Genomic DNA, 23,179 nt, shown 5'->3' on the forward strand with positions numbered 1-23,179 from the left:
ATGACGGAGCGCTCGTGTCGTCACAGGCTCATGACGGAAGTTCGTGACGTCACAGGCTCATAACGGAAGTTCGTGACATCCCACATTCAAACCAGCAACGCCACGAATATTGATCGAATTCTCATCGTAATTGAGGTCAGTGTTCGTCAGATGTATTAAATTAGCAAATGTTAAAATGCATTTTAAAATATGTGGAATACTTAAGGTAACGGTTTATATTTCTTTCTTTTAAATGTAATTCATATTCGGCGCTGCCTTTCGAACGCAATGTTTTTGATTAATAATAGGACGGGGGACGGGGCGCCAATGTTGTATTTTGAGGGGAGCGATGGATCAAGGGGCCTCGTTCGGATCTGTAAACTTGTTGCTTCCCTTGTTGGTCCGTGATCCCCGTAATTATAAAAAATATTCTTAATCGGCGTTTTGTGCTCATCAGACACGATTGGGCCGACAATTATCTTTCCACTCGAAAGCCTTCACATTTTTCAACGACGACGACGCAGTGACAGCAGCAGCAGCAGCGACGACGAAGACGAAGCAGTGACAGCAGCAGCAGCAGCAGTAGCAGCAGCAGTAGCAGCAGCAGCGACGACGACGACGAAGGCAGCAGCGACGACGACGACGGCAGCAGCAGCAGCAACGACGACGACGACGACGGCAGCAGCAGCAACGACGACGACGACGACGGCAGCAGCAGCAGCAACGACGACGACGGCAGCAGCAGCAGCAACGACGACGATGGCAGCAGCAGCAGCAACGACGACGATGGCAGCAGCAGCAGCAACGACGACGATGGCAGCAGCAGCAGCAACGACGACGATGGCAGCAGCAGCAGCAACGACGACGATGGCAGCAGCAGCAGCAACGACGACGATGGCAGCAGCAGCAGCAACGACGACGATGGCAGCAGCAGCAGCAACGACGACGATGGCAGCAGCAGCAGCAACGACGACGATGGCAGCAGCAGCAGCAACGACGACGATGGCAGCAGCAGCAGCAACGACGACGATGGCAGCAGCAGCAGCAACGACGACGATGGCAGCAGCAGCAGCAACGACGACGATGGCAGCAGCAGCAGCAACGACGACGATGGCAGCAGCAGCAGCAACGACGACGATGGCAGCAGCAGCAGCAACGACGACGATGGCAGCAGCAGCAGCAACGACGACGATGGCAGCAGCGACGACGACGACGGCAGCAGCAGCATCAACAGCAGCAGCATCAACAGCAGCAGCAGCAGCGACGACGGCAGCAGCAGCAACGGCAGCAGCGACGACGGCAGCAGCAGCAACGGCAGCAGCAGCGACGACGGCAGCAGCAGCAGCAGCAGCAGCAACAGCAGCAGCGGCGACGACGGTGACGGCAGTAATGGTCATTGCACACCTCCAAATGTAATGTTCACAAAATGAGTTTACAATATACTGTATATATACTCGCAAAATCAACCCGTCGCTTCGCTGATGGGAATATTAGGGTAGAGCGAGGAGGGGTGGGGTAGAGTGAGGAGGGGTGAGGTAGAGTGAGGAGGGGTGGGGTAGAGTGAGGAGGGGTGGGGTTGAGCGAGGAGGGGTAGGGTAGAGCGAGGAAGGGGGAAAGATTGAGGCCTCACCACATGTCGCTATACACTCGGGGGGGAGGGGGTGAGGCATCGTGAGGTGAGTGGATTGGTGAGGGTTGGGGAAGGAAGGAAGGGTGAGGGTTGGGAAAGGAAAGAAGGGTGAGGGTTGGGAAAGGAAAGAAGGGTGAGGGTTGGGAAAGGAAAGAAGGCTGAGGGTTGGGGAAAGAAAGAAGGCTGAGGGTTGGGGAAAGAAAGAAGGCTGAGGGTTGGGGAAGGAAAGAAGGCTGAGGGTTGGGGAAGGAAAGAAGGCTGAGGGGTGGGGAGGGAAAGAAGGGTGAGGGATGGGGAAGGAAAGAAGGCTGAGGGTTGGGGAAGGAAAGAAGGCTGAGGGTTGCGGACGGAAAGAAGGCTGAGGGCTGGGGAAGGAAAGAAGGCTGAGGGTTGGGGAAGGAAAGAAGGCTGAGGGTTGGGGAAGGAAAGAAGGCTGAGGGTTGGGAAAGAAAGAAGGCTGAGGGTTGGGGAAAGAAAGAAGGCTGAGGGTTGGGGAAGGAAAGAAGGCTGAGGGTTGGGGAAGGAAAGAAGGCTGAGGGTTGGGGAAGGAAAGAAGGCTGAGGGTTGGGGAAGGAAGCGTGAGGGGCAGGGAAGGAAGGAAGGTTGAGTGTTGGGGAAGGAAGGGTGAGGGTTGGGGGAAGGAAGGGTGAGGGTAGGGGAAGGAAGGAAGGGTGAGGGTAGGGGAAGGAAGGAAGGGTGAGGGTAGGGGAAGGAAGGAAGGGTGAGGGTAGGGGAAGGAAGGAAGGGTGAGGGTAGGGGAAGGAAGGAAGGGTGAGGGTAGGGGAAGGAAGGAAGGGTGAGGGTAGGGGAAGGAAGGAAGGGTGAGGGTAGGGAAGGAAGGAAGGGTGAGGGTAGGGGAAGGAAGGAAGGGTGAGGGTAGGGGAAGGAAGGAAGGGTGAGGGTAGGGGAAGGAAGGAAGGGTGAGGGTAGGGGAAGGAAGGAAGGGTGAGGGTAGGGGAAGGAAGGAAGGGTGAGGGTAGGGGAAGGAAGGAAGGGTGAGGGTAGGGGAAGGAAGGAAGGGTGAGGGTAGGGGAAGGAAGGAAGGGTGAGGGTAGGGGAAGTAAGGAAGGGTGAGGGTAGGGAAGTAAGGAAGGGTGAGGGTAGGGGAAGTAAGGAAGGGTGAGGGTAGGGGAAGGAAGGAAGGGTGAGGGTTGGGGAAGGAAGGAAGGGTGAGGGTTGGGGAAGGAAGGAAGGGTGAGGGTTGGGGAAGGAAGAAATTGTGAGTGGTAGGGAAGGAAGCGTGAGGGGTGGGGAAGTAAGCCTGAGGGGGGGGGCGAAGGCAGTGTAAGGGCAAGGAAAGGAGTTACCAGGGCGATAAAACGTGCCGAAACTGCAATGTTTAATTTTTAACCACCATGTTCTACACCAAACCGGGCGGGAGCGTTTAAAAATTAAAACCCATGCTGTCTACCTGCCTGTACTTCCCCCCCTCCCCTCCTCCCCTTCCCCTCCACCCATACGCGTCCCTCCAACCTCCTTGTATGCATGCAGGCATGCACAGACCCCAATACTCGATGTACCTCCTCGTTTTCAGTAACTGCCGACAATTTATTGCAGCAACTATTAGTATATTTACATTAATATTTTGTCATGAAGGCAGATCGCACAAAATGGTGAAAAAGCAAACTCTGAATGTAATTGCCGAAAAAAGTCTCTGTGGACGGTATCACCTTGACTTTCAAAAGCAGTTTAGAGAGCACGTCGCTACGCTCAAATAAGTTTTTCTGCACATTCCTTAATCTTTTCTTCACTAAACATAATCTTCCGAACAGTGGAAAATATTGTTGCGGGCCGGGGTCCGGTGGTGAGAATGACCACTAGGTGGGGGAAGTTACGTCATCTCCCGCCAGACTCCCAGAATTGTAGGCCGTCGCTCATGGATAATTCCGTGAGGTGGCGGGTCGCTTAACCGACCGTGGACGCCAATAACTCAACCGCGTGGCGTAGGGTCTTTTTGTCTTAAACCAATTTACCTAATTAACTATGCGGTTTTGACTACCCGGGAACCACGCCCTCAATACGCCTTGCCCGATCCGGATCACTCCAGCAACCACTTTTCCGGATCCGGTGCAGCCGATCGGAACTACCAAGGACGTACCGGCAAGAATGAAAATAATATCGGGAATAAAGACCCGGCTAAAACTCAGATCCGATCCATGCTGGACCAATGATGGAAAAGACAAAAACGAATAGGGAACATTTCTACAATAATTTATTTACAATAAAGCGAGGAAAAATATGTGACACAGGAAACAGGTTTATTAGGGATGTTATGCAGGGGAAGATTAGAGAAAGATGTAGTGTGATAATTTTACAGCAACTTACAAAGGAGACACAGAGCAGACTTGTTGTGAGAATAAAACAGGCAAAATTTACAATGATCAAATATAAACACTTATAGTGGGGCAACTTAGCATAACAATTGTGCATTTTGTGAGGAAAGCACCAAATTTGGCACACAAGTAGCCTATCATATTATGAACAGATTTGGATATTGGGCCATCTCAAAATTTTTGATGGCAGTGGAAAATGGCTGCCACAGCCATCAGCGGCTGAATTTGAGATGGTCCAATATCCAAATCTGTTCATAATATGTTAGGCTACTAGTGTGCCAAATTTGGTGCTTTCCTCACGAAATGCACAATTGTTATGCTATATTTAGCTACGTTGCCCCACTATTATGCAATTCTACTTAAAGATGGCACCACACACTCGGACATGCACTCAGACGAAAATAATCCCAGATGTATGGCAAAGGACCTTTTGCAGCCAGAGAGGGAGGTGAGCTGAGATCGCAGTTCTTTCGGCTACCTGAACGTTGGAGGGAAAGGGTGCTCCGTGGTGTGGCACCTGTCAATAGTCGTACAGCTCGTTCCACGGCCGCACTCGTGGAGACCGTGTCTGCGAAAGAGCCCAGGTCGAGTAGAGCGGAGTCCTAGGCGGGGATTAGAGTTTGCAGCTCACTCCCAAGACGACTCTTTCCAGCTCACCAGATGACTCGCTTTCCGGCTCACCCTCTCACCACGAATGCTCCGACTCTCTCAGCACTCAACCAACGAACCCTCCGACTCTCTCAGCTCTCAACCAACGAACCCTCCAAGGAGCGCAACCACTCCACGACCTTCCTCCTTTCTTTCGCTATCACCCGGCGAACTGTCTCACTCCAACGCTCCGCTCGAGCCGACTCGCTTTCCAGCTCACTCTCGAGCCGACTCGCTTTCCAGCTCACTCTCGAGCCGACTCGCTTTCCAGCTCACTCTCGAGCCGACTCGCTTTCCAGCTCACTCTCGAGCCGACTCGCTTTCCAGCTCACTCTCGGGACGACTCGCTTTCCAGCTCACTCTCGGGACGACTCGCTTTCCAGCTCACTCTCGGGACGACTCGCTTTCCAGCTCACTCTCGGGACGACTCGCTTTCCAGCTCACTCTCGGGACGACTCGCTTTCCAGCTCACTCTCGAGACGACTCGCTTTCCAGCTCACTCTCGAGACGACTCGCTTTCCAGCTCACTCTCGGGAAGACTCGCTTTCCAGCTCACTCTCGAGACGACTCGATTTCCAGCTCACTCTCGAGACGACTCGCTTTCCAGCTCACTCTCGAGACGACTCGCTTTCCAGCTCACTCTCGAGACGACTCGCTTTCCAGCTCACTCTCGAGACGACTCGCTTTCCAGCTCACTCTCGAGACGACGTCGCTTTCCAGCTCACTCTCGAGACGACGTCGCTTTCCAGCTCACTCTCGAGACGACGTCGCTTTCCAGCTCACTCTCGAGACGACGTCGCTTTCCAGCTCACTCTCGAGACGACGTCGCTTTCCAGCTCACTCTCGAGACGACGTCGCTTCCAGCTCACTCTCGAGACGACGTCGCTTCCAGCTCACTCTCGAGACGACGTCGCTTCCAGCTCACTCTCGAGACGACGTCGCTCCAGCTCACTCTCGAGACGACGTCGCTTTCCAGCTCACTCTCGAGACGACGTCGCTTCCAGCTCACTCTCGAGACGACGTCGCTTCCAGCTCACTCTCGAGACGACGTCGCTTTCCAGCTCACTCTCGAGACGACGTCGCTTCCAGCTCACTCTCGAGACGACGTCGCACCAGCTCACTCTCGAGACGACGTCGCTTCCAGCTCACTCTCGAGACGACGTCGCTTTCCAGCTCACTCTCGAGACGACCTCGCTTTCCAGCTCACTCTCGAGAAGACGTCGCTTTCCAGCTCACTCTCGTGTCGACGTCGCTTCCAGCTCACTCTCGAGACGACGTCGCTCCACCTCACTCTCGAGACGACGTCGCCTTCCAGCTCACTCTCGAGACGACGTCGCTTTCCAGCTCACTCTCGAGACGACGTCGCTTTCCAGCTCACTCTCGAGACGACGTCGCTTTCCAGCTCACTCTCGAGACGACGTCGCTTTCCAGCTCACTCTCGAGACGACGTCGCTTTCCAGCTCACTCTCGAGACGACGTCGCTTTCCAGCTCACTCTCGAGACGACGTCGCTTTCCAGCTCACTCTCGAGACGACGTCGCTTTCCAGCTCACTCTCGAGACGACGTCGCTTTCCAGCTCACTCTCGAGACGACGTCGCTTTCCAGCTCACTCTCGAGACGACGTCGCTTCCAGCTCACTCTCGAGACGACGTCGCTTCCAGCTCACTCTCGAGACGACGTCGCCGCTTCCAGCTCACTCTCGAGACGACGTCGCTTCCAGCTCACTCTCGAGACGACGTCGCTTTCCAGCTCACTCTCGAGACGACGTCGCTTCCAGCTCACTCTCGAGACGGCGTCGCGCCAGCTCACTCTCGAGACGACGTCCGCTTTCCAGCTCACTCTCGAGACGACGCCGCTTTCCAGCTCACTCTCGAGACGACGTCGCTTCCAGCTCACTCTCGAGACGACGCCGCTTCCAGCTCACTCTCGAGACGACGTCGCTTTCCAGCTCACTCTCGAGACGACGTCCGCTCCAGCTCACTCTCGAGACGACGTCGCTTCCAGCTCACTCTCGAGACGACGTCCGCTTCCAGCTCACTCTCGAGACGACGTCGCTTCCAGCTCACTCTCGAGACGACGTCGCTTCCAGCTCACTCTCGAGACGGCGTCGCTTTCCAGCTCACTCTCGAGACGGCACGTCGCTTCCAGCTCACTCTCGAGACGACGTCGCCCAGCTCACTCTCGAGACGACGTCGCTTCCAGCTCACTCTCGAGACGACGTCGCTTCCAGCTCACTCTCGAGACGACGTCGCTTCCAGCTCACTCTCGAGACGACGTCCGCTTCCAGCTCACTCTCGAGACGGCCGTCGCTCCAGCTCACTCTCGAGACGACGCCGCTTCCAGCTCACTCTCGAGACGACGTCGCTTCCAGCTCACTCTCGAGACGACGTCGCTTTCCAGCTCACTCTCGAGACGACGTCGCTTCCAGCTCACTCTCGAGACGACGTCGCTCCAGCTCACTCTCGAGACGACGTCGCTTCCAGCTCACTCTCGAGACGACGTCGCTCCAGCTCACTCTCGAGACGACGTCCGCTTCCAGCTCACTCTCGAGACGACGTCGCTTTCCAGCTCACTCTCGAGACGACGTCGCTTTCCAGCTCACTCTCGAGACGACGTCGCTTTCCAGCTCACTCTCGAGACGACGTCGCTTCCAGCTCACTCTCGAGACGACGCCGCTTCCAGCTCACTCGAGACGACGTCGCTTCCAGCTCACTCTCGAGACGACGTCGCTTTCCAGCTCACTCTCGAGACGACGCCGCTTCCAGCTCACTCTCGAGACGACGTCGCTTTCCAGCTCACTCTCGAGACGACGTCGCTTTCCAGCTCACTCTCGAGACGACGTCGCGCTCCAGCTCACTCTCGAGACGACGTCCGCTTCCAGCTCACTCTCGAGACGACGTCGCTTTCCAGCTCACTCTCGAGACGACGCCGCCCAGCTCACTCTCGAGACGACGCCGCCCAGCTCACTCTCGAGACGACGCCGCTCCAGCTCACTCTCGAGACGACGTCGCTTCCAGCTCACTCTCGAGACGACGTCGCTTCCAGCTCACTCTCGAGACGACGTCCGCTTCCAGCTCACTCTCGAGACGACGTCGCTTCCAGCTCACTCTCGAGACGACGCCGCTTTCCAGCTCACTCTCGAGACGACGTCGCTTTCCAGCTCACTCTCGAGACGACGTCGCTTTCCAGCTCACTCTCGAGACGACGTCGCTTTCCAGCTCACTCTCGAGACGACGTCGCTTTCCAGCTCACCCTCGAGACGACGTCGCTTTCCAGCTCACCCTCGAGACGACGTCGCTTTCCAGCTCACCCTCGAGACGACGTCGCTTTCCAGCTCACCCTCGAGACGACGTCGCTTTCCAGCTCACCCTCGAGACGACGACGCTTTCCAGCTCACCCTCGAGACGACGACGCTTTCCAGCTCACCCTCGAGACGACGACGCTTTCCAGCTCACCCTCGAGACGACGACGCTTTCCAGCTCACCCTCGAGACGACGACGCTTTCCAGCTCACCCTCGAGACGACGACGCTTTCCAGCTCACTCTCGAGACGACGACGCTTTCCAGCTCACTCTCGAGACGACGACGCTTTCCAGCTCACTCTCGAGACGACGACGCTTTCCAGCTCACTCTCGAGACGACGACGCTTTCCAGCTCACTCTCGAGACGACGACGCTTTCCAGCTCACTCTCGAGACGACGACGCTTTCCAGCTCACTCTCGAGACGACGACGCTTTCCAGCTCACTCTCGAGACGACGACGCTTTCCAGCTCACTCTCGAGACGACGACGCTTTCCAGCTCACTCTCGAGACGACGTCGCTTTCCAGCTCACTCTCGAGACGACGTCGCTTTCCAGCTCACTCTCGAGACGACGTCGCTTTCCAGCTCACTCTCGAGACGACGTCGCTTCCAGCTCACTCTCGAGACGACGCCGCTTTCCAGCTCACTCTCGAGACGACGCCGCCCAGCTCACTCTCGAGACGACGCCGCTCCAGCTCACTCTCGAGACGACGTCGCGCTTCCAGCTCACTCTCGAGACGACGCCGCTTCCAGCTCACTCTCGAGACGACGTCGCTTCCAGCTCACCCTCGAGACGACGTCCCTTTCCAGCTCACTCTCGAGACGACGTCGCTTTCCAGCTCACTCTCGAGACGACGTCGCTTTCCAGCTCACTCTCGAGACGACGTCGCTTTCCAGCTCACTCTCGAGACGACGTCGCTTTCCAGCTCACTCTCGAGACGACGTCGCTTTCCAGCTCACTCTCGAGACGACGTCGCTTCCAGCTCACTCTCGAGACGACGCCGCTTCCAGCTCACTCGAGACGACGCCGCTTCCAGCTCACTCTCGAGACGACGTCCGCTTCCAGCTCACTCGAGACGACGCCGCTTTCCAGCTCACTCTCGAGACGACGTCGCTTCCAGCTCACTCTCGAGACGACGACGCTTTCCAGCTCACTCTCGAGACGACGTCGGCCAGCTCACTCTCGAGCTCGCTCCAGCTCACTCTCGAGACGACGTCGCTTCCAGCTCACTCTCGAGACGACGTCGCTTTCCAGCTCACTCTCGAGACGACGTCGCTTTCCAGCTCACTCTCGAGACGACGTCGCTTTCCAGCTCACTCTCGAGACGACGTCGCTTTCCAGCTCACTCTCGAGACGACGTCGCTTTCCAGCTCACTCTCGAGACGACGACGCTTTCCAGCTCACTCTCGAGACGACGACGCTTTCCAGCTCACTCTCGAGACGACGACGCTTTCCAGCTCACTCTCGAGACGACGACGCTTTCCAGCTCACTCTCGAGACGACGACGCTTTCCAGCTCACTCTCGAGACGACGACGCTTTCCAGCTCACTCTCGAGACGACGACGCTTTCCAGCTCACTCTCGAGACGACGACGCTTTCCAGCTCACTCTCGAGACGACGACGCTTTCCAGCTCACTCTCGAGACGACGACGCTTTCCAGCTCACTCTCGAGACGACGACGCTTTCCAGCTCACTCTCGAGACGACGACGCTTTCCAGCTCACTCTCGAGACGACGACGCTTTCCAGCTCACCACACCACTCCGAACGAATGGTGTCGTGATTTATAGATCTCCCTCAGCCTTGGTGAAGCCGACTTCACTGTTCGCCCTGATTGGACGGGGCTTCCATGGGGCCGCCCTTTCTGGTCGGGGTTTCGGCCATACCGGGAAGCCCGCCCACTCCGCGTGTCCGGACTCGCCAAAAAGGTACTACACAAAGATTCTGCCCAGGAAAGCGAGTTGCCGGTTCGGCGAGTAGGCGAACACACGCTTGTTCAGCCCATGTGCGAGTAGCAAGTGAGATGAAGGTGTGAGCAAAGGGTACCATGGGTCGTTGTGGATGGGATATAATGATTTATTAATCTAACTAAAAAAAACATCGCAATGCACCCCCCAGTGTCTTCCCACTACACACAAGGAGGGGTTCTATCTACACATATACTTAACAGAATAACCGACTTCGGGACAACTGTATGCATACGGTTCCTAGAACCGTAACAATATTAAGCTTAATGCTATGCTTAAATATACTTAGTCTATAGTTATAAAAATCGCTAATTTGTTAAAATTTTAAGATTTCACTCCAGATTTTTCCACTTATTTAGTCGACGAGATGCGATTCTCATTTCGATTATAATGTTTCGATTTTCCTTTAATTAGTCCGAGAGAGTAGATCGTGTTTCCAAATCAAGGCATGCTTGAATAAGCTGAACAAAATGGCGAATTAATATCCCTGCATGCTGACAGAGGGCTGACCAAGGCTGGGCCTTGATAAAGGATAATTAACAAGGATGTTAATTATCTTCAAAAGGGGTGTTTTAATGAACCCAAACACCCAACTTTCACTCATGCACTACTTTGGAGTTCCCTTGGTTGGCATGTAAAGTTTCAGACAACTAGCTTTCGTGCTTTTGGAGTTGTGGTGGACGCGCACACACACACACACACACACACACACACACACACACACACACACACACACACACACACACACACACACACACACACACACACACACACACACACACACACACACACACACCTGGAGACGTCGCAACGTCAGAGTGCCCTTCTAGTTTATATATAAACCTTTATTTTAAACTGAACTATTCTCTACTCAAGTTTCCTGATACAGGATTGAGCAATCATTCTTTTACTCTTACTCTTTCTTCTCAGATTTGTGCTCCTGACTGGGACAAGTTTTCAGTTGGTATCTTCATGGAGCACATCTTTCATGGCAAAACTTATTTGCTGGTTCCAGTAGTAATATACAGCAGAATTCAAGAAGGGTGAGATCTGGCCTGTGAATGTGAAACAGGATATGGCAGAGCAAGCAACAAAAGGAGGAAGTGGTAAAGGTACTTTCACAGAGGAAGAAGTTCCATGCAAAGTTGAAGAAGATGTGCAAAAAGGGAAATGGTCAAGTGTACAACAAAGTGATGCAATGAGTTGCCTGAAAAGTTTTTCTGAAACTACAACCTCACATATTGATGGAGCCTATGGATTGAGAAGGACTCCGGACTACTTTTTTTACAGCGGCTGTCAATCACTGCTCGACCTGCCCAATGAGATAATGATTATGGTACTTCACTATATACCAATTGGTGATCGTCTTCTAAATGTTGCCAGTACCTGCCGTCATCTGCAGCAGCTCTGTCTTGACAGAAGTCTCACCACCCACTTGCACCTTGCTTCCTTCTACCAGGTATTATAATTTTCAGCAATAACCCAAAATGTACTTGTGAAGCTTCACTCGACCATGCTGGCTTTGCATCTTGTGACTTGTATTTAATTGTTGTCTTAAAGGTTAACTTGGCATTCCTGTCCCCTTCCCACTTTCCTCATAGTCCAGCAGCGTAGTCTGATATTTCAGATCAATTGTTCAAATTTGCATAAAAGCACCAAAATTGGTACACATGTAGAATAATGTATTCCGAACAATTCTAGATATGGAGCCACCCGAGATTGTGCCTTGGTCAGCTTTTGAGGCAAAATCAAAAGCTTTTGAGCTTTTGAGGCTGATCAAGGCAAAATCTCGGGTGGCTCCATATCTAGAATTGTTCGGAATACATTATTCTGCATGTGTACCAATTTTGGTGCTTTTATGCAAATTTGAACAATTGGTTTGCTATGCTGCAGTACTATCAGACCATGTGCTACAAAGTGGAAATTCTAATAGCAGCAACTTTTACAATAATTCGTCGATTTATGTCTCACCCTTTTTACTTCGTTTTGCAAATACAGCGTCACTTTATGAAACCACTACCTTATTTGTGTCGCTTCAACCCACACTGAAAACATTTTTGACAGCATCTGTCCTTTCTCATATCCATCACCTTCACCTACCCTGCACACGAACTACTTTGCGTCATGCATAAAGAAATGTACTGCACTGTAGAGTGGCTAAAAGGTATTGTAAAAGTGTTACCTTAGAAGTGAAATTCCATGTTATTCGTCGAATAGATGCTGGTGAGCTTGCGGTTGATGTTGCCGGGTTATTAAGTTTTCCTCCAAGCGGACCGTACCGACTTTAAAAACACTGAAGTTCATTGCAAGTCGTGGTTGATTTGACAGCTTCCGGAAGCGGTACCGAAGGTAAGAACAATTCTAACACTAAAACATTGTTACAGCCCAGAGTTTGAAGTTCATCATGAACTGATGGGGTGAAGGAGGAGTTGTTGAATTGAGATTTGGTGAAGCAGATTATTGGGGGATTGAAAAAGGCAGAGGGGGATTGTTGGAAAGGACTGATGGAGTGAAGGAGAGATTGTCCGTAGCAGAGGGTTTGGAACAGACCGATGGGGTATTGAAAGAAAGATTGAAGGTAACAGAGGAGAGGGAAAGGAACGGATTGATGGGGTGAAAGAGGGATTGATGAATTGAGCAGAGCAGGGGTGGGGGTGTGGAACAGACTGATGGGTTATTGAAAGGAGCAGAGGGAGGGAAGACATCACACCAGAGAAATACAAACTAACCTCAACGCATGCCACCCCAAACCCTAAGACAAGGGACAAATGTCTACCGACACATAGACTATTGAAATATCTCATCCTCAGGTCGCCTACATGTCCATGTATGCTCTCCCCTTGGGGTAGGTTTCTAAAACCGTCACAATATGTTCTTTATTTTTATGAGCTCACCTGGAACGTAGTTCTGATGAGCTTATGGGATGGCACGTTGTCCGCCCATGTGTCCGTCCGTCCACAAATACTTGCAACCTCTTCTCTGAAACTACACATACAATTTTGATGAAACCTTAGCACAACCTTCATCACCCTGTATGTGCCAAAGTTTGCTCATAGCATGAAAAAAAAATTGGGCCTGAAGGAGGTCTTCGGGGGTGCCCCCCCTCCCAAAAATAGGTATTTGCTTTCTTCTCAGAAACTACACGTGCAATTCTGATGAAACTTGACCACAACCTTCATCACCCTGTTGTACCAAAGTTTGTTCATGTGCTCTCGGTTCACATTCACGACATTAAAAAAAATCGGGGCTCGGTGGGTTTACTGGGGGGAGGGGGGTTTAGTGGGTGTGCCTCCTAAAATTGGTATTTTCTATCACATTGGTTCATTGGTACATTTTGCTGATTCCGTCCCACGTTGACTTCCTAGGTGCATCAGCGTACAGGAGTATTGCCCCTATTTTTAAAATATGTCCGATGATTTTTTAAGATAAATGTTATTGATGTGTGTATTTTAATATAACTGTCATTCACCAAAAAGGTAATATCAAACATAAAAAGCGAAATATAGTCTGTGAAGTGGCGAATACCCCACTTAAGAATCCATCCATGATTCGTCCTTTAATTCTTATCAGAAAATTTGCTTTGATTTACATCATTTAGATATTCATCGCAACTTTCAAGAACGCCGGGGTCTAACAGTACTTGTATTTATTCTTTAACGAACAAATACAACCCGTCGCTTCGCTGATGGGAATATCAAGATGGGAAGTGTGTGGGAGGGGGAGCAAGGAGGGGTGGTGAAGCGAGGAAGGGGTGAGGAAAGGGGAGCGATTAAGGGGCGGGGAAGGGAGAGCGAGGCCTCACCACACATTCCTATACACTCAGGGAGGATGGATGGAGGGAGTGAGGAGGATGGGGGAGAGAGGGGAGTAGTGGGAAGGGGGTGTTCTAGACATGCGTGTGATACGGGGACGTGAGGGAAAGTGGGGGGAAGGAGGGGGGTAGTCCCCTTATGCCAGCATTAGTGCAGGGTTGAACAAAATTGGGAATGTTAAAACAGCATATTCAAGCGGGTCATACTAAACAACGCCCAGACACCACCCAGAGACGTCCGTGATGGGAGGGGGGGTGGAGGGACTTTGGTAAGAGGTAAGCATGAGGAAGGGGAAGGAAGGGTGTTTTCCTTCAATCGTCAAAAACAGCCACACCAGTGTTTGTGCCTTCATTTAATTTCCACACATACGAGATATGCTTTAGGAACTCTTAACCTGAGGCAAATTGGGGAATTGATCCAAGGAGCAGTTTCGACTGCTAAAAAAAAAAGTAAAACTTTCATTTCTCCAATTTTGGCACCGATTCTTTGATACCCTTTCCTCTCCTCGACTTCCGGAAAGTTGTATGGTGGTGGAGGGGGTTTGAGAGGAGGATATCATGAGGGAGGGGAAGGGGAGTGGGCAGGAGAGGAAGGCAGCATGAGGGGAGGGAGGGGAAGGCAGAGTGAGGGGAGGGGGAATGCAGAGTGAGGGGAAGGAGAAACAGGGGGGGAGAGGAGAGGGGATATTCTGCCAGATGTGATGTCCAGTTTAACATCCATCCGAGAGATGGCACACACGTTGATGTATCCACCTGCCTGTGAAACACCGGGATGACAGTTTATAGGTGGGTCTGTATTCAAACCCAGGCTAGACAGCTTAGAGCGAGTGTTTGTACCTCTCGGCAATCCTACTGCGATGTGATTCATTGCTTTGTCACAACCCCCTTCCATACGCGCTCCTCCAACCTACTCACAGTCCATGATAACCATGCATTTGCACCGGCGATATACTCATCCTTTCACTCGCACACATGTACGGATTTCCCCAGACCCGCACTTCGTAGTGGCACATCCCCACGTGGCTTCAATTCCGCAACACGTGTGCGCCCCACGTGGGTTCGGCGCTGCAGCATGTCTACTCTCCACGTGCAGAAGCACATGGTTCACGAGACGGCCACATAATCACTTCCACAGCACCACACACCACGGGCCCGGGTGCGAGTTTGAGTTCAGATGCTGTGTCCCTGAAACCTGCGCACCGCACACACGTAACCAAGCATACAGGTAGACACACACACGCACCCCATGGAGAGTCATTTGTATCCACTTGTTCTACGCCCGTGTGTGCTGTCTACGTACCTCTTCGTTTTCAGTAACTACCGACTTTATATATTGCAGCAGCTGTTAGGATATTTATATTAATATTTTGTCATAACAGCAGATCGCACAAAATGGTAAAAAGAAAACTGCGTACGTAATTGCCAAAATAAGGACTCCTGTGGACTGTATCACCATGACTTGCAAATGCAGGTTATAGAGCACAGCATTGCGCTTAATGAAGTTCCACTTTCTGTACATTCCTTAATCTTTTCCTCACTCATCGTCCGAATGGTAGGGAAAATTGGGCTTCATGCTTTGCTTCAATAAATACACTGTTATAAAAATTGCTAATTTGTTGAAATTTTCAGATTTCGCTCCAGATTTTGACACTTATTTAGTACATGATATCCGATTCTCAAAACAGATGAAATATTTTGATTATATACGTTAGTTAGTCTGTGAGAGTAGATCGTGATCATAAAGGCATGTTTGAATAGGCCAAACAAAATGGTGAATTCAGACTCCAGCAAGTTTAGAGAAGGCTGACCAAGGATGACACCTTGCTAAAGGATAATTAAATAAGGCCGTTAATTATCTTCATAAGGATAATTTAGAGAAACCACTCAACAAAAAAAAAATTGAAACTTGGCAGATGTCATCAACTCCCCATTACATGGGGTATAAATGGTGATAACGATGGCGTCATCGGTGAAGTGGTATTCTAGCCATAATTAGTTGAAATCTGAAACTTTTTATATCTAATCTATGATCGGATGTGAGTGAAGAATTAAATTTATGATATTCATAACCCATGCCAAGAAACTATGTGACATAATAGGGTGCATGGATGATATGGGTATTTGGGCCATAATAACAGTGGGTTATAATCATGTGTTCAGTTAATAATGGTATTTTGAGTCAGGTTATGGCTTTGTTTTTTTTTCTTCTATTTTTACAATATATGGGTGCAGTTTGAGAAAGTAATTGGGCTGAATTAATTGCCATTGCTGATTAACTTTTCTTTTTGCCTTGACTGTTGTCCTCAGATGACTGATCATGATGTGAAGGGCATAATCAATAAATCTCACACTCATGTGGAATCTCTGAGCCTGGCAAACTGCTACTGGTTGCATGGAGTGACCATTGAGCATGTTTCCAAGTGTCGTTCCCTTCGTCGTCTCGACCTCACGGGCTGTGCCTTAACAACGCTGTGCCTTTCGAAGATCCTGGCTCAAACCAAGTGTTTAAACTCACTGGGTTTGGATATTAGAAAGGGATTCCAGGAATCACTACTGAAAGACAATGCCAATAAAACATTGTTGCAAATCACAGAGTTAAAGCAAACCCTGTTGATCAAATCTTATGGAATTCTTTTTCTCTGCCCAAACATAAAAAAGCTGCTGCTTTACATAACTGTTACGTCTGATGCGATGGGTGTTATGGACAAGAATATTGACAGACATGCAATCGGAAGTTGCTACAAAAACTTGACAAGCCTTATATTCGTGGTTTTCCCTCTTTCCTTGAGCAACGAATGGTTCCTATGGAGTTTTTTCCACTTCCAGATGATGGAGTTAAAGCTGGAGGTACGTTTGTTTTCAATCATTTTAATTATGTTTTCACAGGATTTACTTTCAAACTCTTGTAGCAATTATATATCAGTCATAAACAGGTGTCTGCATGTGTGCTGCTGACACCTTCCTATGCCGATGCAGGCAGCCACTACTGCTTGTGGTGCAGGTGGGCAATGGATTAGTTTTCACACAAACCTCCAGCCTTTTAATGTCATTTGATACAATTTCTTACATTTTAATTGTTCATAGAGTTTATTTCATTTCTTCACTTTTGTCAAATCATGACTGCATAGTATATTATAAAAAAAACAATCCCTTAAAAAAAATAAAAATATTAAACTTATGTCGCCATTCGTCTGCTATTCAGAGCTGATCAGTGTAAGCTAGAATATTGTTTGACTCCCATGGCCGGGACTTCATCCTCGGGTAACGTGACTCGATTATTCCATTCATTTAACCTCGTCTTTCAAGATGGCCACAGCAGGATTAATTGCATGTGTTAGTGGCACATGTGCATCCTCGTAGCTGTTATTATCGAGGCAGAATTCCACTGGCGGTATGATGAACGTTTTTTTTTTCTTTTCTCGATGGCTCTGCATTGATGAGCGACCCACTACTCTTGACCCTGAGGATCCCCCCCCCCTTTGGGGGCTGGGTGACATTTGATTGTCATTCAGCTGTATGGAAGCACCGTTGAACCAGATTTACTTTATCGACTCAAATACAGCGAACTGACATGGTAAAATGTGTGATTGTGTTTTTTTGAATCCAAACATCCAAAATTTTGAAAAAAATTTGATTTGAATCCAAAAATGTGCATTGAGGAAAGGGAAGGGGTTGTAAATTGAAGAAAATTGTTTGGATGTATTTTACTAAAGGCATCTCCATGTGAAAGTTGAAGAAAATTGGCTCATGTCTGTAGCTCATGTCTGTCTGTAAAATTGGCTCATGTCTCATGTCATTGGTATGTCTGTAGCGCATGGACAGACAGAGAAGTGGTGGAAAAAAACTACATATTCTCTCCCAACAGGGGGGGGGGAGCCATGATGATCATAGCTTTTCGTTCTCTTCCGTTGTAACCCAAAATGAAAATTGCAGCCATTGCCCTCCTTTTTTCCTGGAATAAATGCAAGGTACTGAGGTCCTTCGAAAATTTTAGTGGAGTAAAGGTCAAAGCACTGGCTTTACACCAAAGAGGTCAACAATTGACTGTATCCTTGCTCTTCGGGTCCTCACCGAACGCAGACAAGAGTTTCGGCAGGGGCTGCTTGCAGCCTATGTTGATCTCTGTAAAGCGTTTGATTCAGTGAATCGGGGTGCCCTCTGGAGGATTCTTGGCCTTCGTGGGGTGTCACCAGAACTGATCGATCTGCCGTCTGAACTCTACTCTGGTACTGAGAGTGCTGTGAGATGTGGTGGTTCCATCTCTGACTTATTTCCAGTTATTACTGGAGTTCGTCAAGGGTGTGTACTGGCCCCACACTTTTCAGCACTTGTATGGACTGGATTCTAGGGAGGATGTCGGAGAGATCAAGCTGCGGTGCATCGTTTGGGAATGTCAAGATCTCTGACCTTGATTTCGCAGATGATGCAGTCATCTTTGCGGAGACTTTAGAAATCCTTTTGGGGGCCCTCAAGGTGCCGAGTGAGGAGTCGGAGCCGCTGGAATTATGGGTTTCCTGGGTCAAAACTAATCCAGGCTTTCAATGACATCTTGGATGCTGCTGTCCTGTCTGTGCCTGTTTGTGGTGAGGATGTTGAGGTCACGGAGAGATTCACTTACCTCGGCAGTGATATTCATGTCTCTGCTGGCTGTGAGTCAGAGGTCAACAGACGTCTGGGTCGAGCCTGGGGAGTCATGGATTCACTGGATAATGGGGTGTGGCCCTGCCGGTACATGTGCGGGAGGACGAAAGTCTGAGTCTTCAGGTCCTTGGTGCTTCCAGTCTTGCTCTACGGATGTGAGACTTGGACTCTGACCAGGAATCTGAGACGGTGACTTTATTCCTTTGGTACCAGGTCTCTTGGGAGAATCCTTGGTCATCGCTGGACGGATTTCGTGTCCAACGAGCAGTTGCTTAGAGAGACTCAAATGAGATTTGTTACCTGCATCGTCTGAGAGTGTCAGCTGCGGCTGTGTGGACATGTGGCTCGTTTTCCTGGCACTGATCCTGCTCACTAGATTATCTCATCGAGGGAGCCTTGTGAGTGGAGGAGGCCAATGTGCCAACATTGTGGTTGCAGCAGGTTGATCGGCATCTCAAGGAGATTGGGATGGTCCAGGCATCTGCCTGGGGGATGGCCGGATGGAGACCCCTGGAGTACTGGTGGAAAGTGGACACAGTGACGTTGCTGCTCCAGCACATGCTCCCATACCTGACCTGACCTGTGTAGAAAATGCTGCGTCGTTGACGATCACAAGAAATATGATGGGGCACAAATTCGTCCCTTGTGGAACTCCACATGTGAGATTTAACAAGTTATACATTTTCCCTTGATAACAAACAGTTTGAGAGGAAACTGCAAACTGTTGGCAGAATGGAGGCATCCACCACGAGCCAGATAAGCTTTTCAATGGCCGTGGTGTGATCAATAAGGTCAAATGCCTTTGTAAAATCGACCGCACATCGATTCACATATCGATCTTGCTTGTCAATATAATGATGGATAACATCGAGAATGCTCATGAGATAATGGTTGATGGAGCTGCCTCTCATGTTGCCATATTGGGAATGGTATATTTGGGGTCTGAGATCTGCCATTAGCCAGTCAGAAAGAAAGCTCTCAAACACCCTCGCAAAAACGGAAGTAACAGGTATTGGTCGAAGCTGATTGTATTCATTTACATTTGCAACCTTTGGTATGGCACAAACACAGGCATTCCTCTACTACTCGGGAAAACACCCGATCTGCAAGCATCTTGGCAAGAGGTTTAGACACTTCCAAAGCTAACTCTTTTAATAAAGTGAGTGCGGTTATCGCTAGGATGGTCCACTTTTGATGCATTAAGGCATTTAAGACGAGCGTACACTTTGTGTTCTTGAATCATTTGTGATGGTGAAGTAGCGGGAAGGTATGCAGGTAAAGCTGACATATCCAAATGAGATAGTTCAGTGCAAATGCTCGCAAAATATGAATTCAGTTAATTTGCTACTTCCAGAGATGTCCTTATTGTTTAAGAACTTAAAGCATTTTTTTTTTTAGCGCAAACTAAGTTCCACATTTTGTTGGTGTCATTTTCCTGGCTCAGATTGTTTTAGACATTCAATTATATTTTTACAGTAAGTACACTTTGCACATTTAATGACCCGTTGAACCTTGTTTCAAAGTTGCTGATCCAAATCCATTCTACCATGCTTATAGGTGTCATCGCGGTTCACTATGGAGCATCACATGTCATTGTTAAGCCATGGTTTCTCTGTAGCTTTACACTTCATGGTGATCTCGGTTTATATTGATATATGTTAATATTGTGAAAAATGTTAACCATTTCATTCGGATCATCAAGAGTTTCTAGCTCATCCCATTGATGCTGGGTAACGCACTGTCCGAACGCTTGCACGGAGGGGTCGTAAAAAGGTTGCAGAGCAAACTTTGTTGATTCCATGGGGGAATTGACTCGTTAGGGTAATAACGTTCTTCATTAACTCGTTCTTTATTAGATATATTCTTCAACTCGTTCTTCATTAGCGATATGAGCGATAAGAGCACCGAGTTTGGTCAAAATCCCATCACTGGAATTTTAACCAAACTTGGTGCACATATATATTACGATGCAAAGATGAACTGATTAGATTTTGGCATAAAGAGGTCAGAGGTCACATTAGGTAAACATTATTTTACCGTGCTAACTTGTGAACCAGTGATGGGGTGTTGACCAAACTTGGTATCAGTATATATTATGATGCAAAGATGAACTGATTAGATCTCATCATCAAGAGGTCATGTCAGGTAAAAATGTGATATTTGAGAACGGCTGAAGGGATTTAAATCAAACTTGGTACAAGTAGTGTACAAAAAAATGGAAACGCCTGCGTCAATAAGGGATACCAAGCAAAAGCTTCCACACAGGTGTAACTCATGTGTGAATTAAGCAAATAACAAGCCAGCATGCTCAGGATCATGCATAAAATGCTGCACAGGCTTGTTTGTCTATAATCATGGCTGCAAGAGAAGACCCCCCCCCACCCACCACACACGCACACCCAATGCCCCATCCACGGAGCACATGTGGTCTCCCAATGGTTTGATGAGCATGACACTGATGTCGTCCATATATCATGGCCTTCTCAGTCACCAGATCTGAACCCAATCGAGCATTTATGGGATATTCTGAAATGACGCCCGACAGCATTCTCCACCTCCATCAAACAGGTGTGAGCTGATTGACTCTCGTGGAAGAATGGTGCCGCATCCCTCCTTTCCGAGATGAAGATGAAGATTTGAACTTTGGATGTAACAGGATGTAAAACACGCATGCCTGGGGTGGACGAGAGATACAGAAGGACACTCCAAGGAGGGAAAACTGGGAAATTGGAAGGAGGAGGGATTTGGGTGGTTTTGGATTGGGGACGATCTGAGATGGTGGTGAACAGCTGTCTTGAAGACCTGGAGGGCAGAATTGAAGAGAATGTGGAAGTTGGTTCCACAGATGGGGAAAAAGAGGAACAAATGAGTGGAGGTGTGCAGTGATCCTGGATTTTAGGTAGTGTCATCAGTGGATGGGTGGGGAAATGGGTTGATGGTGGACCATGTGAGCCCTGCAGAAACCTGGTGGGGTGGGGACAAAGCATGGAAACAGCAGAGGGTGCAAGACCAGAAAGGAGGCGTGAGAAGATGGTGAGGCCACCGACCTGTCTGTGATGGCGGTGATAAGTTCATAGACTCCACTTCAGCGAGGGAGATTCCCATGATCTTGAAGGTCTTGGCTACCATGGCATCAAACTGAGTAAGATGAGGCAGGGGAGTCAGCCCATAGGGGAGAGCAGTACTCCATCAAGCTGCAGATGAAGGCCTTGTAAGTGGATAGGAGTTCAGGTGTGCCAAGGAAGGACTTTGTACGGCGGAGGATGCCCAGTCGGCGGCTGGCTTTGGAGGCCAACTTTGAAATGTGTTTTGCCCAAGGAAGATCATGGCTGATAGTTAAGACCCAGGAGTTTGAATGACTGACTATATGGGTGAATGTTGTGTTAATATCCATAGCTCTATACACTAACAGAAAATCCTCTCTTTCATAAGAATTGGGCAATTGCACCGCTGCTTTATAATATTATAATGGTCTAATGAGAGTCCAAAACTTCTCAAAACCCTTCAGGCAAATGCATATAACACTGTTGATGAACGCATGCCGTGAAATGACTAAACATTCCATCGTGATGAGGAACGTTCACTTGTGTTGAGGGCGTGCAAACATCACAGAGCCAATTGGAGATAGGGGTTAACACCACCCCCCCCCCCCACCCAGCCCTTTATAAAATATATCCCAATTCACCAATACTCACTGTGTTTTTAAACGTTACAATGTTTCTGAACATGTGAATGTTAAGTAAAAAAGCAATAATGAACTGAAATGGTAATTCTCTGAAGATTTGGAAATTTCATCACGATGTTTTGCCCCAATTCCACATACTGTCATATCATTTGTTTATTTTATTTTGTTCTGCTAATGTTTTGTAATTGGAGTCTAAGTACAGTGATGTACCCTAATGTTCTTGTGCAGCATGTGATTTATGTACAAGCTTTTCCATGACCCTTGGACACTGCAGAGCAAAATAGTTCAATAAAATATTTAAAAGAAGATTCTATAGTCAATTTCAGGAAGCATTAAAGTGGTCATTTTGGGTATTCCAACTCATAAATTATTTGCCAAAGCTCAACGCTCATTTAACCCTTGGGTTTCTGCTGTTGAAAAATCATTTTTTTTCTGAATAAATAACCATTCTTAGGTTTTGATTTTCAAATTTAATTCAGGAATCTGTAGCATGGAAGCGAGCATTGAAATTTTATTTGGAGCAAAAAATAAGTAATGTTGAGGTTATTTGTATGTGGAGGAGGGGGGTCGTAAGGACTCTTACACTGGGGGCAATGTGGGAGGAGGGGGGGGTAAGGACTTGTGCATCGCGTGGGGGTTAAATAATGAGTGCATTGGGGAATGGGTGGAAGATGGTAACAACTCTAATGCTGTGGGCATTCAGGATTAACCCATCAAATGACTTGCTCAATGTGAAGATGTTTTTTTGCCATTGTTGTGAATACACTTTATTGACAATAGTTTTATCTTCTCAGTTTTTCAAGTGGCTCTCAATATTGCTGATAAACTATCATATTTTGTAGTCACTTAAGAGCTCGAGTCGAATTGATAAAGAAGCTTTGCTGTCGTATTATAGTATTGCTCTGTCAATAAGATGTGTGCAGTGATTATTAGCCACCGTTGGACTTGGTCCAAAATGGGGGCTTATGGATTTGGTCTCATTTTTTGTGTCCGTGCGTACTTCTGTACGTCCGCAACCATATCTCCGACATGTATGGACTGATTTTATTCGTACTTGGAACAAAGACAACACATGATGGTGTACATATGCATGTCGTTTTGTTTTTTCGACATCAGATGCAAGATGGTTAACTGGCAGACATTTTAGTTAAGAAAAAATATTCCGGTGTCGAACACGTCCTCAACC

General features: G+C 48.9%; 2 protein-coding genes across 2 annotated transcripts in view; both read left to right on the plus strand.

Moving 5' to 3' along the window:
• Positions 1-11,201, plus strand: LOC147022243 (uncharacterized). Its single transcript, XM_085890489.1, has 3 exons — positions 1-39; positions 510-1,391; positions 10,787-11,201. The coding sequence occupies exons 1-3, from the start codon at positions 1-3 to the stop codon at positions 10,901-10,903; spliced, it is 1,038 nt and encodes a 345-aa protein (XP_085746615.1). The 3' UTR covers positions 10,904-11,201.
• Positions 10,932-23,179, plus strand: part of FBXL18 (F-box and leucine rich repeat protein 18) — a 17,040-nt gene continuing 4,792 nt past the window's right edge. Inside the window, exons 1-3 of the mRNA XM_085890490.1 lie at positions 10,932-11,315; positions 15,975-16,514; positions 19,040-19,237. Coding sequence (XP_085746616.1) covers positions 10,932-11,315; positions 15,975-16,514; positions 19,040-19,237 — 1,122 coding nt within the window. The remainder of the gene's footprint in view (positions 11,316-15,974; positions 16,515-19,039; positions 19,238-23,179) is intronic.

This window comes from Eptatretus burgeri, chromosome 8 (assembly GCF_056783735.1).
Source record: "Eptatretus burgeri isolate ZD-2024b chromosome 8, Ebu_testis_v1, whole genome shotgun sequence".
NCBI lineage: Eukaryota > Metazoa > Chordata > Myxini > Myxiniformes > Myxinidae > Eptatretus > Eptatretus burgeri.